The sequence below is a fragment of the Mesoplodon densirostris genome, chromosome 16 (genome assembly GCF_025265405.1).
Source record: "Mesoplodon densirostris isolate mMesDen1 chromosome 16, mMesDen1 primary haplotype, whole genome shotgun sequence".
Lineage (NCBI taxonomy): Eukaryota > Metazoa > Chordata > Mammalia > Artiodactyla > Ziphiidae > Mesoplodon > Mesoplodon densirostris.
Window position 1 is genome coordinate 75,474,382 of NC_082676.1, and position 15,310 is coordinate 75,489,691.

Here is a 15,310-nt window from a genome sequence, read left to right on the forward strand (position 1 = left end):
TCAGTTTACCATGTACTCTCGACTTCTTTCCCCCTAGGAATTCTAAACTAATTTTTTGTTCTTTTCTATCTTCAGTGAGTCTTGTGGCTAATATATGATTGAACGGTTCTTTGAGTAGAGCCTGTCTGCTAATAAATACAACCAAGTGAGAGTACCCTTAGGTCAGTTAAAAGGCACTTCAATTATTGTGTGAAAAATCCCTCTTCTGGGTCCTATTTTCACACTTCATGAAATAGAAATCCTGGACCCAATGCTCACAGGTTCTTTCATCTTATTTGGGGATTAAGGAGTAAAAGTTTTTATTATTTATTTATTTATTTATTTATTTTGTCGGGATTCCCTTGGTTACAAGTGACAGAAACCTATATTGGACTCACTTAGACAAGAATAGTATATACTAGAAAAGTACATAGGGGAAGGTCATGTAAAGAAGGGTTGACCATCCACACAGCAGAAGGGAAGGGATAAAGAGACACCTACCAGAAACCACTCACAGCACTTCCTATGTTTGTCTGTCTCTGTCTCTCCCCCTTTCTCTCCTGATTTTCTCTTCATGTCAGTATTATTTTTGTCCAAAGCAGCACACAGGCTTCCCCTTGTCAGAAAATATAGGCATCAACCCCTTCCAAGTTATATTTCTTTCGCTAATGACAGGTTGGAACAATCTTGGGGCAAGCCTTTTTAGTATGATATGACTGGCCAAGCTAGCAACCTTAGACCAATCACCTGTGGCTAGAGTTGGGGTATGACTTGTCCTACTTGGATCTATGCCTCCCTGGACCAGTTACCTTGGCCCAGAGATGGGTGTAAAGAACACAGCAGTTCCATGGAAACCACATTAGGCACAGAACCAGTTCTCAGAAAGGAGAGGAAGTTCTTTCTGAAGTAGTATTGGGTAGAGAAAACTATAGTTGAGCCCCACACTCTCTCTTTCTAGGGTAAGAAAGAGATAAATTATTAATGCCTAGACGTAATCTCATTGCCAGTTTAATGTGAGTCTGACAATAGTGTCATATTATTAACAAAGTCATAATATTAATCACTGTCTCCTGGACTTTAAGTAGAGGAAGTTTAAATGAAAACAGTAAATGCTGTAAGAGCAGAATTATAGTAAGAGTGATCTTTTGAAAATAGCTGAAAAGGGCAGAATGTTCAGGGAGGGGTCTGTTGTATGTGAGAGTTGGGGAGACCAAGGGGAGCTGAGCAGAGTGGAAGAACATTTGCAGTATTAAACACAGAGATATTGTCCTTTTTTAAACATATTCTTTGGGATTCTATGGAGACACTATTTTCATTAGTTTCGTGCAAAAGCCACACACACAAAAAAATGCCTGGATTTCACAATAAGGCATTTGTTCTTAAAAGGAATGAAACTTAGCTTGTTAAATATCAAAATTATGTAGTTTAAGAAGTATTTTCAGTAAGACAGCCCATGGCTTGGACATGATGCACCATAGCCATCACCAAGGTCCGGGTCAATGTGGTTCTTAAACTTAACAGATTTGATTCACAATATATATATTTTTTTCTTTTTCAGTACACGGGCCTCTCACTGCTGTGGCCTCTCCTGTTGTGGAGCACAGGCTCTGGAAGCACAGGCTCAGCGGCCATGGCTTACGGGCCCAGCCGCTCCGCGGCATGTGGGATCTTCCCGGACCGGGGCACGAGCCCGTGTCCCCTGCATCGACAGGCGGGCTCTCAACCACTGTGCCACCAGGGAAGCCCCACAATAATTTTTGAGTGCATATTTTATGTAGAGCCTGGTGTCCAAAAAACCATATTAAGAAAGGATGCATCAGTGGCATTCTTTTCGAGAGAAATAATAATGTACATACACACAAAGGCAAATATGTATAAGTGATATCAAAAAAGCCAGTGAAGGACTAAGGACTAGAGTTATCTGGGCAATCAAAGGGCAATCACCAGTGACTGGTTTAAAAAGGAAAGGGACATAGACAAGGGGAAACACTGGCTGGTGCCTACTCCCTTATCAGGAGTTGAGCAGCACAGTCCAGTGGAATTTCTGCAACCATGGGAATGCCCTACATCTGTGCTGTCTCTCATTCAAATGGGAATATCATCCAGGTGGAAAAATAACATGAGAAAAAGTATAGAAGCAGGTATCTGCCCAGACAGTCTGAGAGTAAAATACTGCCTAGTTTATTGAGTATGCTGAATGCTAATCAGGAAAGGAAATTTAGAGCTGGAGTGTAACATATTTGAGGATAGAGAGCCAGTTAAGGCTGGGGACATACAAAAAATGCTATTTGTGATATGGAGCAGAAGGACTATGGAGAGATTGAGGGCAGGGAGAGAATACTTGCAAAGTCCAGACAGGAGTTAATGAGGATCTACACCAGAGTGCTGTTAACACAAAGCCAAGAGATAACATGGTGACAGGAGAAATGAACAATTCTCCAGGACTCAACAGATGGGGAAAGCACCCAAGAGGGCAGTCAAATGTAATGCACACTTTTAACCTGAGTGATGATACTTAATGGGAAAATATGATGACTTGCCTTCTGTGAAAGATGTTGAGATGCTGGTGAGCCATCCTCAGCTAGAGATTGTCAAAGGCAGTTGATGTAGAAATGAATTGAAGCACTTAAAAGAATCAGAGAAGAGTGACTGTGGGAGTTGCTGGAGATACTGTAAATGAAGGAAAGAGAGCTTCTTATGAGAGTGGTTGGCAGCTGGAATCCTATCAAAATGATAAAGTCACGATTCCCAAACCATGTGCCACGTCACTCTGAGGCACCACGTTGAACTCACAGGGGCATTGTAGGATATTTTATATTTTTGAAGGAAACAGAGCAATATCTGTTGGATTCTGTGCAAAGTACTACTATTAAGTTATTTGGACCTAACCATTTAATAAATAAATAGAACTGTTCCTTTATTTCTTTTGGCCTAGGGGGTGCCATGAAAAAATTACTGAGATCCTAAGGATACAATGAGATAAGAAAATTTATGAATCTCTAGAATAATAAAAGTTCAGTCCTGAGACATGGCCAATGAGTTTAGTAACAAAAAAGTTTTTGTAATCTTAAAGCAAAATCAGGTAAATGCCGGTAGTTAGAATGGAAAAGATGGTGTGGCAGTGGGGCATTACAGCTGTGGAAGCAGCTGTTGGTCTTCCATTTTAGGGATGGAAAGGAAAGGAAGGTCAAAGGTGGAACAAAAGTTCAGGGTTCTGGGAGGATAAGAAAATAGAGATGTGCTTTTAGGCACAGGGAATGAATGTATCCAGTGCAGAAGAAAGTTTGAGAGAAGAAAGTGAAATGGTTGTCCTCCCACAGGGAGAAGAAGATGGGACAAAAAGAAAAGGAAAACCTTCCTCTGGGAAGGAAGGGTAAGGAAACCAAGCTAAGAACCTATGACCTGGTTTATTAAGAATTGCACATGTGTCTTCTCTTCCAGCTTTCACAGCCACCCCAGGAAAGAAACATTATCCCTGACTCAGAGGTGAGGAAGCTGAGTCTGGGGTAATGAAGACAATGCAGACAAAGTTCTGCAGCTCTTTTGAGACAGAAAAGAGGGAATTTGAGAGGGTGCCTTAGAGACTGGGTGACTTAAACAATGAATATTTATTTCTGTCAGTTCTGAAGGCTGAGAAGTCCAAAATTAAGGCACGAGTAGATTTGGCCTCTGGTGAGAGTCCACTTCCCAGTTTACAGATAGCTTTCTTCTAACTGTGTCCTCACATGTTGGAAGGGGTGAGAGAGCTCTTGTGGTTTCTTTTACAATTATGGACACTAATCACATTCATGAGGACTCCACCCTCATGACCTAATCACCCAAAGGTCCCACCTCCTAATACCATTACACTGGGGGTCAGGATTTCAATATATTTATTTTGGGGGAACACAAACATTCAGTGCATAACAGAGGGCTTCTTCTAAACTGTCTCCATCTTCCCCAATAATGTGCACATGAATTTCCTGAGGATCTTGTTAAAACACAGATTTTTGTTTAGTCCATTGTGTTAGGGCCTGAGAATTTGCATTTCTGCTGTGTTCCCTGGTAATGCCAATGCTGCTGGCTCCTGGACCATATTTTGAGTAGTAAGATCTAGAAAGCCAACTCATCAGCTCAGTGTTTCTAGAATAATGCCAGGTCTTTAGTAGGCATTTGACAAATATTTGTTGAATTGTGACTAACTTGAATAGTTTAGATAAAGGTGTGTGTTCTGGGAGCAAAGGAGGTGGGAATTAGTTCTGAGAAGAATAAAAAACAAGTGCAGCTGGTGCAAGGGAGGGGCAAAAAGGAAGGCCAGGGGATGCAGCAGACAGGAAACTTTTGCAGAACCTTGAGGGAAGTTGGTGCTGGCAGTTGTGTGGGGGCTAAAAACAAATGGAAATAAAACTCAGAATCAAGTGGGTAGAAGAGCTGGGAGATCTCAAGCTCAGTGGTTTCATTGCCTGGATGTTGCTGTTGTTGAGGAAGAGGGCAGGAGTGGGGAGGAAAGCTGTAAATGTGAACAGGTGCTGCCATAATCAAGAAACGATTCTGGACTAGGGTGAATGATGGAGATGAGAACACGGAAACAGAAGCATGAATGTCACTGAATTCAGAAGTGTTGCTGGGAGACTTAGCAGTGACTACAGAAGGAGGGCGAGCTCACTGAGACTCCCTAAATCTGGCAAAGAATCCACATCATCTGAGGAGATTTTGAAAACACTGATTCCCAGGCCCTGCCCCTAGACATGTGGAGTCCATAGGCCTAGGAACAGGTCCTGGGATGTGTATTTTTAAGAAGTTGCTCACAAGGGATTCTGATGTTGCCACCAAGGTTGGGGCTCCCCTGATAACCCTCTAACTCCTTAGGCTGAACGGGGGAGGAGAAAGGTCCTCTGGGGAGGTGAAGGCCCTGTGTGTACCCCTCAGCTAGAATAGAAGTGCTGCGGGAATCCACAAGGAAATGGTCAGAGTCTTTGTACAGCAGGATTTTAAATCTAGACGGTTTGATAAATGACATTACTAAACTACAGTATTTCATGATTTCTTTAATTGTGACAGTCATGATTAGGTAACCTCTTTTGAATGATTTTCAGTGATTTCAAATAGGCTTTCTGCTGGCCCAAGCTCCAGTTAATATTTGTTCAGATCTAATCCACTTCACAGATGAGTGCATCAAATTTCATGTTAATGTCAATTAATGTGGATTCTTTATGGTAATTCTGTGAGAGAATTTCTCCCTCGATTTCTTTTATTCTCTTAGATAAGAAGAGGTTTTTAAAACAATTTCTAAAATCACAACAAAAGGCAGCTTGGGGGAGTGGTGAAGGCCACAGGCTGCGGAGGCTGATTTATTTGGGTTTGTACCCAGCTCTGCCAAGTACCACCAAGTACATGAGCCCAGAACTTGAGTCCCGCGCGTCAGTATCTTCATATGTAAAATGAGGACAATAGCTCTTACCTCACAGGACAATTCTTAGGATTGAATAAGTTAATACATTTAAAACTCTTCAAACTATGCCTGGCATGTGTAAATTACCAATGAAAGTTTGCTAGTGTTATGATTATATCGCCTTGGTACTGTCATAGCTAATATATATATATATATATATATATATATATATATATATATATATATATAACTGGTTAACTCAGTCTGCTGTATGTGAGAATCTCCATCTCTGGGGAACAGAATGGACCTTTCATAGGAAGCCCACACCATCTATTTGATGCTCCAGTAAGAAGGGTTGGGTCCAGTTGCTATTTCTGCCTGAGCAATGGCAGAAGGTTCCATAAGTTCTTCATGTAGAATAAAGAAAGAGAAGTGACTGGAAGTTACCCACACAGGACACAAACATCAGTTTCTAAGATGGGTAACTCATGTCATTCTTGAAGCAATTAAGCAAGGAATGAAAGCTGGAAACCAAGAATTATAATTTACAGTTGATTACATCTTACATTTGTATCACACTCAGTTTTATTTTAAGCTTCATAGTACCTCCAAAATATAAAGGCATTGGTTATCTCATTTATAACCAAGAAAATGTAGGTTCAGAAAATATAGGCTCCATGACCAAAGTCATAGTTGTAGTGAGTCATAGAGTGTGGATTGGTACCTGGGTCCACACTGTTCGTTGTCTTTGCACTTGACAAAGACAAGCTGCAGTAACTAACCCAATAATTTAAGAAATCCTGTTTAATTAGAAACAGATAAAAAGAAGAATTTCATATTAAAACCTAGATAATGTAATGGTTGAAAATTATGTCCTTATTACTTATGTAAGATGTCTGATGATTTTAACTATTGGTTTTTGTTAAAATTTATTTATTTATTTATTTATTTTTGGCTGCATTGGGTCTTCATTGCTGCATGCGGGCTTTCTCTAGTTACAGCTAGTGGGGGCTACTCTTCGTTGCGGTGTGTGGGCTTCTTATTGTGGTGGCTTCTCTTGTTGTGGAGCATGGGGTCTAGGTGTGTGGGCTTCAGTAGTTGTGGCTCATGGGCTCCAGAGTACAGGCTCAGTAGCTGTGGCACACGGGCTTAGTTGCTCTGCGCATGTGGGATCTTCCAGACTAGGGCTTGAACCCGTGTCCCCTGCACTGTCAGGCAGATTCCTAACTGCTGCGCCACGAGGGAAGTCCCTTAACCACTGTTAAACATTATATTTTCTAACCTCAGATACTGTTGTTTGATGTGGAGGGGGAGGAAGGGAAAAGGTGCTTTGGTTGTGATAATGTAAAATAGCCAACTTGCATTTTCTTTCCTCAGCTTATTCAAAAATTGACAGATGTTGCTGAAGAATGTCAGAATAATCAGTTAAAGAAGCTTAAAGAAATTTGTGAGAAGTAAGCCTTCATTCTCTTTACAACGGATTTGTATATGTAAAGGTATTAAACACCAATTGCTATTTGCTTGACCATTTTTCCATTTTACTTCCATTTTGCCTTCAGAGAGAAGAAGGAATTAAAGAAGAAAATGGATAAAAAGAGACAGGAGAAGATAACAGAAGCTAAATCCAAAGACAAAAGCCAGATGGAAGAGTAAGTAGAAAGAACCCCCTTTCTCCCACCTTTTACCTGGAAATTATTCTACAGAAGAATAACAGCTTCCAACCATACAAAGACCCATCTGTGAAATTTACCCTCTAATTAACCTTTTTGAAGATCCCTTTTATAAGGTTTTTCATAGTAAACTCAAAGAGCAGTTCAATAAAGGTTTGAGGTGGCCACAGGGCCTGTAGGTAAAGGCTGAGTAAAGACCCACCCTAAGGAAAAGGCTAAATCTTCACTTCTGATATTGTCAGACAACCCTCCTGGCATTTAGTGAAAACAGAGCTTGTGCCTTGGGTGGAACCTGACCTTTGTTCAAAGCTGGCAGATTGGTACCTTCCTTGCAGCAGTAAGAAGGATGTTGAGAGTTCTGTAAACTTTCATCTGGAAGCCTGAGGTTCCCATGTTTGTTGATGATGGATGAGTTCATATAATGATCTCTTTGTCATTTGCTTTCAGGGAAAAGACAGAGATGATCCGGTCATACATCCAGGAGGTGGTGCAGTACATCAAGAGGGTATGTCATGCCGATGAATCTCTCTCTCTTTTGCAAACCATGTATGAATGTTTGATAAATACCATGTGAGCCTATGGAGAGAAAAGCCGTGCTTCATTGTAACTCTTTATCACCAGCACCCAGCAGAGCTACTTCCCAGAGCAGCCAGTCTGTAATCAGTGTTTCTGCAAGTTTAATTGCAAACCTCTATGTAGAAAGGTTAATCTGAAGATAGACGTTAAGAATCATTTCTAGAGTCAGGAACCCAGAAACATGATGTCAAGGGGACCTTCCGCAAAAGAACGTTTAGTTGTCACAAATGGTAGAGAGGTGGCAACCTCCAAAGGTTTTTCATTAATTTTTAAATTGGTATTATGGACATTTTCAAACCTTAACAAAAATATGAGAATGGTATAATCCATCGGTCACCTCACTCCCACCTTCTGTGTACCCATCACCCAGCTTCAATACTTGCAGTCTCCTACCCTTATAAGGTCAGTTCTTGACCAGGATATGAAATAAACATATGCCACAGATCTGAAAAAGTTTTAATTTTTTCTGAAAACATTCACTTGAATATTTAGATGAAAATGATTTTCTTTGTAACTTTCTTATAGTTAGAAGAGGCACAAAGTAAACGGCAAGAAAAACTTGTAGAGAAACACAAAGAGATACGTCAGCAGATCCTGGATGAAAAGCCCAAGGTAAACTGAATGGAATAATAATACACAGTGATTTCATTTTCTTTCCATTTAATTAGAATAAAAACTCCCTCGTTCAGGTATGTCTCACACAGTCTCAGACAAGTTCTTGCATGTGAAACTCATGTAACTTTCTCAATGATGGTAAAAACCTTGATAGCAATCACCGGTCATCTTTAAAAATTGCAAATGCACGAAACCCAGATCCTGAGATTTGGTTTCATTTGGTCTGGGATGTAGCTCAGGCATAGATATTTTTAAAGCACACCTCCCCCCGCCACCACCACTACCACCTCCCCACCAGGAAAGAGAGAAATTAGACAAGTTTCTTCAGCTCTAAATAGATGATGTAATATTGTAGTGGCAGACTCTGTCCAGCAGAGGATGTCTTGTACCAAAGTCACCCTGGTTTTTAAACTAACAAAATATTCTCATAAACCAGAAAAAAACAAATGCTTTTTCCCCCATCATAATAGTTTATTGGGGCTCCACTTTAAAATTACCTTATGCTTATTTGGTCAAAATCAATCATTCTATGAATACTAACTTTAAACCAACTGAATATCTGTAAATCAAATACTTTCAGGTTAGCATAATCTCAGTTTTAGATCATTCTATCCATTTTGATTCATCATTGAATATTTTTCTGTTGTGAAAAACGTGATTTTGCATTTTCCTGTTCTTCCATCTGCAGTTTAAAATATCTACTCTAAAAGTCACTGCTATTACATTTCTGCAAAGATCAAATGTTAGTTTTGTTTCATTGTATAGTCTGTTCAATATACTTCTTATAGATTGCTTGTGGCTAATTTAAAATATATTTTTGTGGTTGTTTCTGCTCTTACTTATTGGGCAGAACGTTTATTTAATATTTTTAACACAAAGTTTTTAGGCTTGGGGATATAGATTCTCAAACAGTAGTGAAAATCTAAGAATTAATAATTATTGAGATATGCTGCTCATTTTTGTTTTTTATATAAATAAAAAATTATGTTTTTAATTTTTATATAAAAATACATTTTTTATGTTTTTTTTATAAATACAATTTAAATATTCTTAGCCACCCTCTCAAGTTGATTATGCACTAGTAAGGTAGAATACATTTTAACATAATTTTAGACTGCAGTATTTTCCATTTAGGATTGATTTCTTTTTAAATGCTCAAAGGTTTGGAGCCAAAGATACAGGTTTGACTGAAATTTCAGAAACACCTTAAGAATAATGAGTGATATATTCAAATACATACATTTTCAATCCATGTTGTCTGAATTTCAATTTGTCTTTACTTTGTACACTGGTATGGTATACTTAGCTTATGGTTGATATTTCATTAGCCAATTTTTATATTTCTAAAACATCTCTTTTGGAAAATATTGTTATTCCCACACAGTTTTGTTTTGTTTTCATTTTTGTCCAGAAATGTCAGCTACTTTACTCATAAATAAAATGTAATCACAAATGTGTTTAAATTACATAAATATCAGTATAAATAACCCTACAAAGATTTTATGTTACTGCTCTAACTCACCATGATTAAAATCAAATTTAGTAGTAAATTTCTTCATTGGATATAACCAAACATTAGAAGAACTAATAACTGTTGGAAAATTTATCAGTCAGGGTGTATTCAGCAGCAGCTTTACAGAAAACCCAATTAACACTGGCTTAAGCAATAATATCATTTAGTAAGTCACATTACTGGAAGTTCAGAGGTATTGAAACTTGAAGAATAGTTAATTTAGTGGTTCAATAACCTCATCAAGAATCAGGGTATTTTTCAGAATTTCCACAGTGTTATCTCAGTTTATTGCCTTTCATCCCCAGGCCGTAAACCCGCAGTCACAAGACAGCTGCCTTAGCTCCATGCATCATAACTTTACAGAAAACTATTCAAAGCCAGAAAAAGGAGAGTCTTCATCTTGTAACTGATTATAGGTTTGAGGAAAACTTTGCTAAATCTCCTCAATAGACCTCCCCTCACTGGCTAGAATTGTGTCCATGTCCATTTCTAAACCAATTATGAGCATAAGAATGTAATTTTCATGATTGGCTTAGAGTAATTAAGACTTACTCAAAAGGGTAGAGGGATTTCACCTTCTCCTCAATTCCAAGATCACCAGGTACCTGAACAAAACTGATGTTTTCTTATCAAAAAACTAGAGGAGAGATAACAGTTGGGTAGGTAATTAACAGTGTGCACCCTACCATATGTATAGCAATTTTCCATTTCTTTTTTGGCCCCTGATAAAGAGATCTGAAGTGTTTCTATGAATTTTTAGTCATTCTGTTGCCTTTATTTTTGAGTGTAAATAGGTACCACAATGATTTCTCTTTGCTCTTCACCCATGAGGCCGCTTTTAATGACCATCTTATTGTGTCTGGATTTGAAGGTTGCCCTTGAAGATTGTTGGTTCCACGTCAAACTAAAGCATTTATTGAGAGGTTTTCTTCACGGCCTAAACATTTTGTGCTTTGGAACCATGACTTTAATAATATAATAAGAAACCATGACTGTTAATATTGTAAGACACAGTGGCTAATAAAGGGAAATGACCGTGACCAGAAAGAGCAATAATAAACAGTGAAATAAAACAATAAGATCAAGTGTAGGTCATGTGGAGAAAAACTAAAACATGGGATGGCAAACTGAGCAAATGAAAGGCCAGGCCAGCAGAGCAGTTATCTGTGCTCCTATAATTACTGGATGTGGACCAGAAATAGAACAGCACTGCTTCGAAATAATCCCTCTTCACATCAGTATTGGAGTAGCCTTTGAAGCCTGACATAGATATGAGTGAAATTAACAAAAGTAGAAACAAAATAGAAAGAAGACCAACTCAAGGAAATGAATGACCAGCAGTATCTATAAAAGAGGTTAACTGAGTGAGTTCCACTCAGTCAGAAGGATGAGAAGATGGGGTGATTTTACGACATCTAGAAATTTATGAACTGTTCCATCACTCAATGTTGGACAAGGAAATTGAGTTGACACTGTAGTAGGTAATATTAAAGTTAGTTGCAATCTTCTTATGAAGAGGAAAGCATGCCAAACTTTGCCAGAAGTTGCTGAGGGGAATAAAGTTCCTCCTTCAAGTGTTTTGTAGGTGGGATACACAGTTTTTAACTAGAAACCAAGAAAGGCTAATTTTTCACTTATGGCAAAAACATACACTATATGGCATCCTGTCTCTTCCCATTCATCAGTGTCTTTCACCTTACTATCAATTATAACGTTTACTTCCTCTTTATCCACTTATTCTAATTAATGTGATCATGTGTTTTATGTTCCTAACCTCCTGTTAAACAAGAGGGTGCGCTTTTTCCATTCCTGTTTTCTCCTAGGGTCACTATTTGCAGTTGTCCTGAACCCCAATCACAATCTGTGTGATTTTCCAAGCATTTGGTAACCACACAACTTGTTTGTTTAAAAGTGAACAAACAAGTATAAAAACAATTTTTAACCAAAGAAATGTGAAAATCCAATTGGTGAAACACAATAGTTCTTCAGTGGCAAGGAGTTCTGGCTAGATTTAGAGCAAGTTAACGGATGTAGATTAATTGAAAGAGTAGCTTTTTACTCAACCATACTTATGATCTGGAAGGATTAACTCAAGTTCCAAACGTTTTTACCATCATACTACAGAACAGAACAATGTGCCTCAATCAAAACCAGGTTAAAAGTCCATTTCATTTACACGCATGGATGAAGAACTTCCATCCTGCTGGTCTGTATTTGGTAGGGGACCAAATTAGACCAGCCCCACAATGTGCAAGTTTATGTGTAGAGTCCAGTTTTCCCATTCAAAAAGAGATTCAGTGAGTCTTTTCCTTTTGTATGTAATTTTTAAAGGAGTTGAAGAAATTGGAAGTAGGTGATACTTAGAGGCAACTTATACAATAGATAAACATTTTGGCTCTCAATTTGACATAAAATTATGTCATGAATTCCTGTACATAAGTCCCACTGAAATTTATAAAGTCCTTAAAAGGGAATACTCAGCTCCTTTTCAGTAGAGTTCTAAATCCCGGAGAAATGTTCAGTTGCATGTTTCTTAGCAGTGAGATATTTGATTCACTCCCTGAGTGTATGCTGTTTTCAGCTTTGTTCAAAGCTATGAAATCCATAGCTTCAGAGATCTTAAGATGAACTCAATAAACTCTAACCAGTCTTTCAACTCAGTGACATAATTGGTGTCCTTGGGATTTCCATACCTGGGTTTGCCAAAGCCAATAGGAAAGGGTTTATACGTACAGATGATGTTAGAAAAAACTGAAGGACCCAACTGCCACTGCAAAGAAACACACGTTTTGTGGTTGTGTTCAACTCCGAATCGATTCATTATAAAAAGGATGTTCTGCCTTTTTCCTGAACACTTCAAAGAGATTTATTTTAACATGTTGAAACATCGTTAATCAGGAGTTTCTCTGAATCTGCTGTGATTATTCCAATGTCTATTGATCACTTTGCAGCTACGGGCTCTCATTACAAGAAGAATCATCTTTTGAGGGGACTTTTTAACGAACCATCTCCATAACCTCATAAAATAGTCGATAAATCTGTAATTTACTTTTTCTCTGACATTTAATTTGTCTTTAATGCTTCTTAGCACAGACATTTTCTGTTTTAATGTAGCTCATCAGCAAGAGAGAATTCCAAGAAACTTTAGGGCATTTTAATTTCTACCCAAAAAACGTTTCATCATGTAGCTACTGGCTTTATTTTTTCCTCCACCAGGGGAATATAGACTGATCTTCCTCCTTTCCCTGCCGACATCTTTGTAACAGGATGAGTGACTCATCCTTCTGCATGAAGTTAGTCTTGTCAGACCCACCGCTGGGTCCTGAGACAGAACCCTAAATGCAGCTATTTCAGTCCTGCCTTCCCAGTGCTCAGGGAGAAAGAGACTACTTTGGGGATTTAAAGTAGATGCTTCTCTTTTCCATGATTCATTTGAGCCTCCTCTAATCCTCTGCTGCTTGATGGGGAAATGTGCATTCTCCCTGCCAACAACCATTGGACCCTCTCTTAAAAGCCAGACCAAAGAGTGCTAACTGGTTGCTTACCTTTTATGTTTTACTCTTTGTCAAGTCTTGGCTGACCTACCCATTGGTTTGCTTTTTTGTTTGTGTGTGTGTGTGTGTGTGTGTGTGTGTAAGAAATTTCCTTTTCCTTTGTTTCAGCGTGAAGAATTGCCTTTAAAAAAATATATAGTCATTCACTATTTTCTTGAAAGTAAAACTTACACATGCTTGATTTCCTTCAGGCAATACTCAAATATTAAAATAGGTTTTTAACTCCGTTTTTCTCCTCTTGATTTATTTTTGAAATTTACTTTAATTCTATAGATTTCTAAACCCATAAGACATTATTATTCTATATTATACAGGCAGTGTTCATTCACAAGCTTCTTAGCTAGATATTCTTTCTTGTGTCTCAGATCATCCATTTGGGATCATTATCTTCTACATCCTTTGGAAGTTCCTTTTATATAGTCTACTGGTGATAAACTCCTTGGGTTTTTTGGTTTGTTTGTTTTGATTTCTTTCTGAAAATGTCTTTAATTCACCTTTATTCTGGAATGATCTTTTCACTGGGTATAAAATTTTAGGTTGGCAGCTATTTTCTTTTAGCACATTGAAGATGAGATTCTACTGTCCTCTGGTCTCTCTTGTTATTGAGAAGCTAATTCTGACTCTTAGTGTAATTCTTTTGGTGATAACTTGTATTTTTACTCCTTTGCTTGCATTTAGAATTTTTTCTTATGTTTTATGAAAATTTCTATAATGTATCTAAATATGCATTTGAGGTGGCTGGATGGATAGCTTTCATCAGTTCTGTAAAAACTCAGCTATCGTGTCAGCAAATTGGCTTCTATCACACTTTCTAAAAATTTCTTTCCATCACATTATTTACATATAAAATAAAATGGACCTGCTTATTCCATCTCCTCTTTTAACTCATTCTAGTATACTCCATCTTTTTGCCTCTCTATGGTACCCTGTGGACAATTTTCTTTCTGACCTTTATTTTAATTCCCTAATTCTTTGTTTATACTGCTACTTCACTCATCCACTGAGTTAATTATGTATAGCTTTTGAATTTTATGTAATTCTAGAAGTTCTATTTGGTTTATTTTCAAATCTACAATTTGTGTGTCTGGCTTATAGTAAGGAAATTTTCCTGTGAGATTCCTCATTCCTGGCCAGCCACAGGCTTTGAATTTTGTCCTCATCCTAGAAGGCTGTCAAAAGATGAATTCAAAATATCCAGCATTAGCAAAAGCCTGTCAGGACAAAAGCAGCTTCCCTGCCTGTTACCTGTCTAGGTTTGATGTTCCTTGGAGTTTGGGCCTGATCACTCTTTAAATTTTTGTGATTCTTAGTTTCTTTAAAGAATATAGTTTTTAATATCAAGTTCATCTTTTCTAGTTGTTTTCAGTGAGAAAGATGGCCCAAATAACCAAACCAGCCATTAACAGAAATATAAAATTCCCACATAGTGTCAGTTTGGACATCATTTGAATATCTGTATCAGTCAGGGTTCAACTAGAGAAGCAGAGCCAGTAACAGATTATGTGTGTGTGTGTTACAGGGAATTGGCTCATGTAATTGTGGGGGCAGGCTATGCAATCTCCACAAGGCCATCTCTCTATCTAATGCTGGACCCTGGCAGGCAGGCAGGCAGGCAGTCTGGAAGAGAAGACCATGCGTGGGCTTGGCAACTAGGATAACCTGCAGAAGCTGAAATTCTGTCACAGAGCTAAATACACACACACACACACACACACACAAATGCACCTGACCCAGGAGTCAGGGAAACTAAAGGAAGACCCAAGGAGAAGGAAAAGTGATTACAGGCCCAGTTGCTGCTTCACCCCAACAAGACAAGTCAACAGATCAGCAACAGTGCATGTGTGTTACAAAGTAGCTGCTGCCTCTCTCATCAGCCCTCCAACTCTTGGGAGAGTCTTCCTTGTAACCCACTCTAACTGGGAACATACAGGAAGGAAACCCTGGCATATGTCCAGCCTAGCCAAGGTGGCACATTACAAAATCATCACACTATTATTCTTAAATCAGAAATTTTCTTATTAATTTTTTTCTT

The 15,310-nt window shown here is 38.3% G+C and overlaps 1 protein-coding gene across 4 annotated transcripts in view; it reads left to right on the top strand.

The window, feature by feature from the left end:
• The window catches only part of PLCB1 (phospholipase C beta 1), a 687,466-nt gene that overhangs the window by 608,295 nt on the left and 63,861 nt on the right, over positions 1-15,310 (top strand). For all 4 annotated transcript variants that reach the window (XM_060120282.1, XM_060120283.1, XM_060120284.1 and 1 more), the window contains 4 exons: positions 6,728-6,804; positions 6,910-6,999; positions 7,468-7,525; positions 8,122-8,208. In XM_060120282.1, the coding sequence (XP_059976265.1) occupies positions 6,728-6,804; positions 6,910-6,999; positions 7,468-7,525; positions 8,122-8,208 (312 nt within the window). The remainder of the gene's footprint in view (positions 1-6,727; positions 6,805-6,909; positions 7,000-7,467; positions 7,526-8,121; positions 8,209-15,310) is intronic.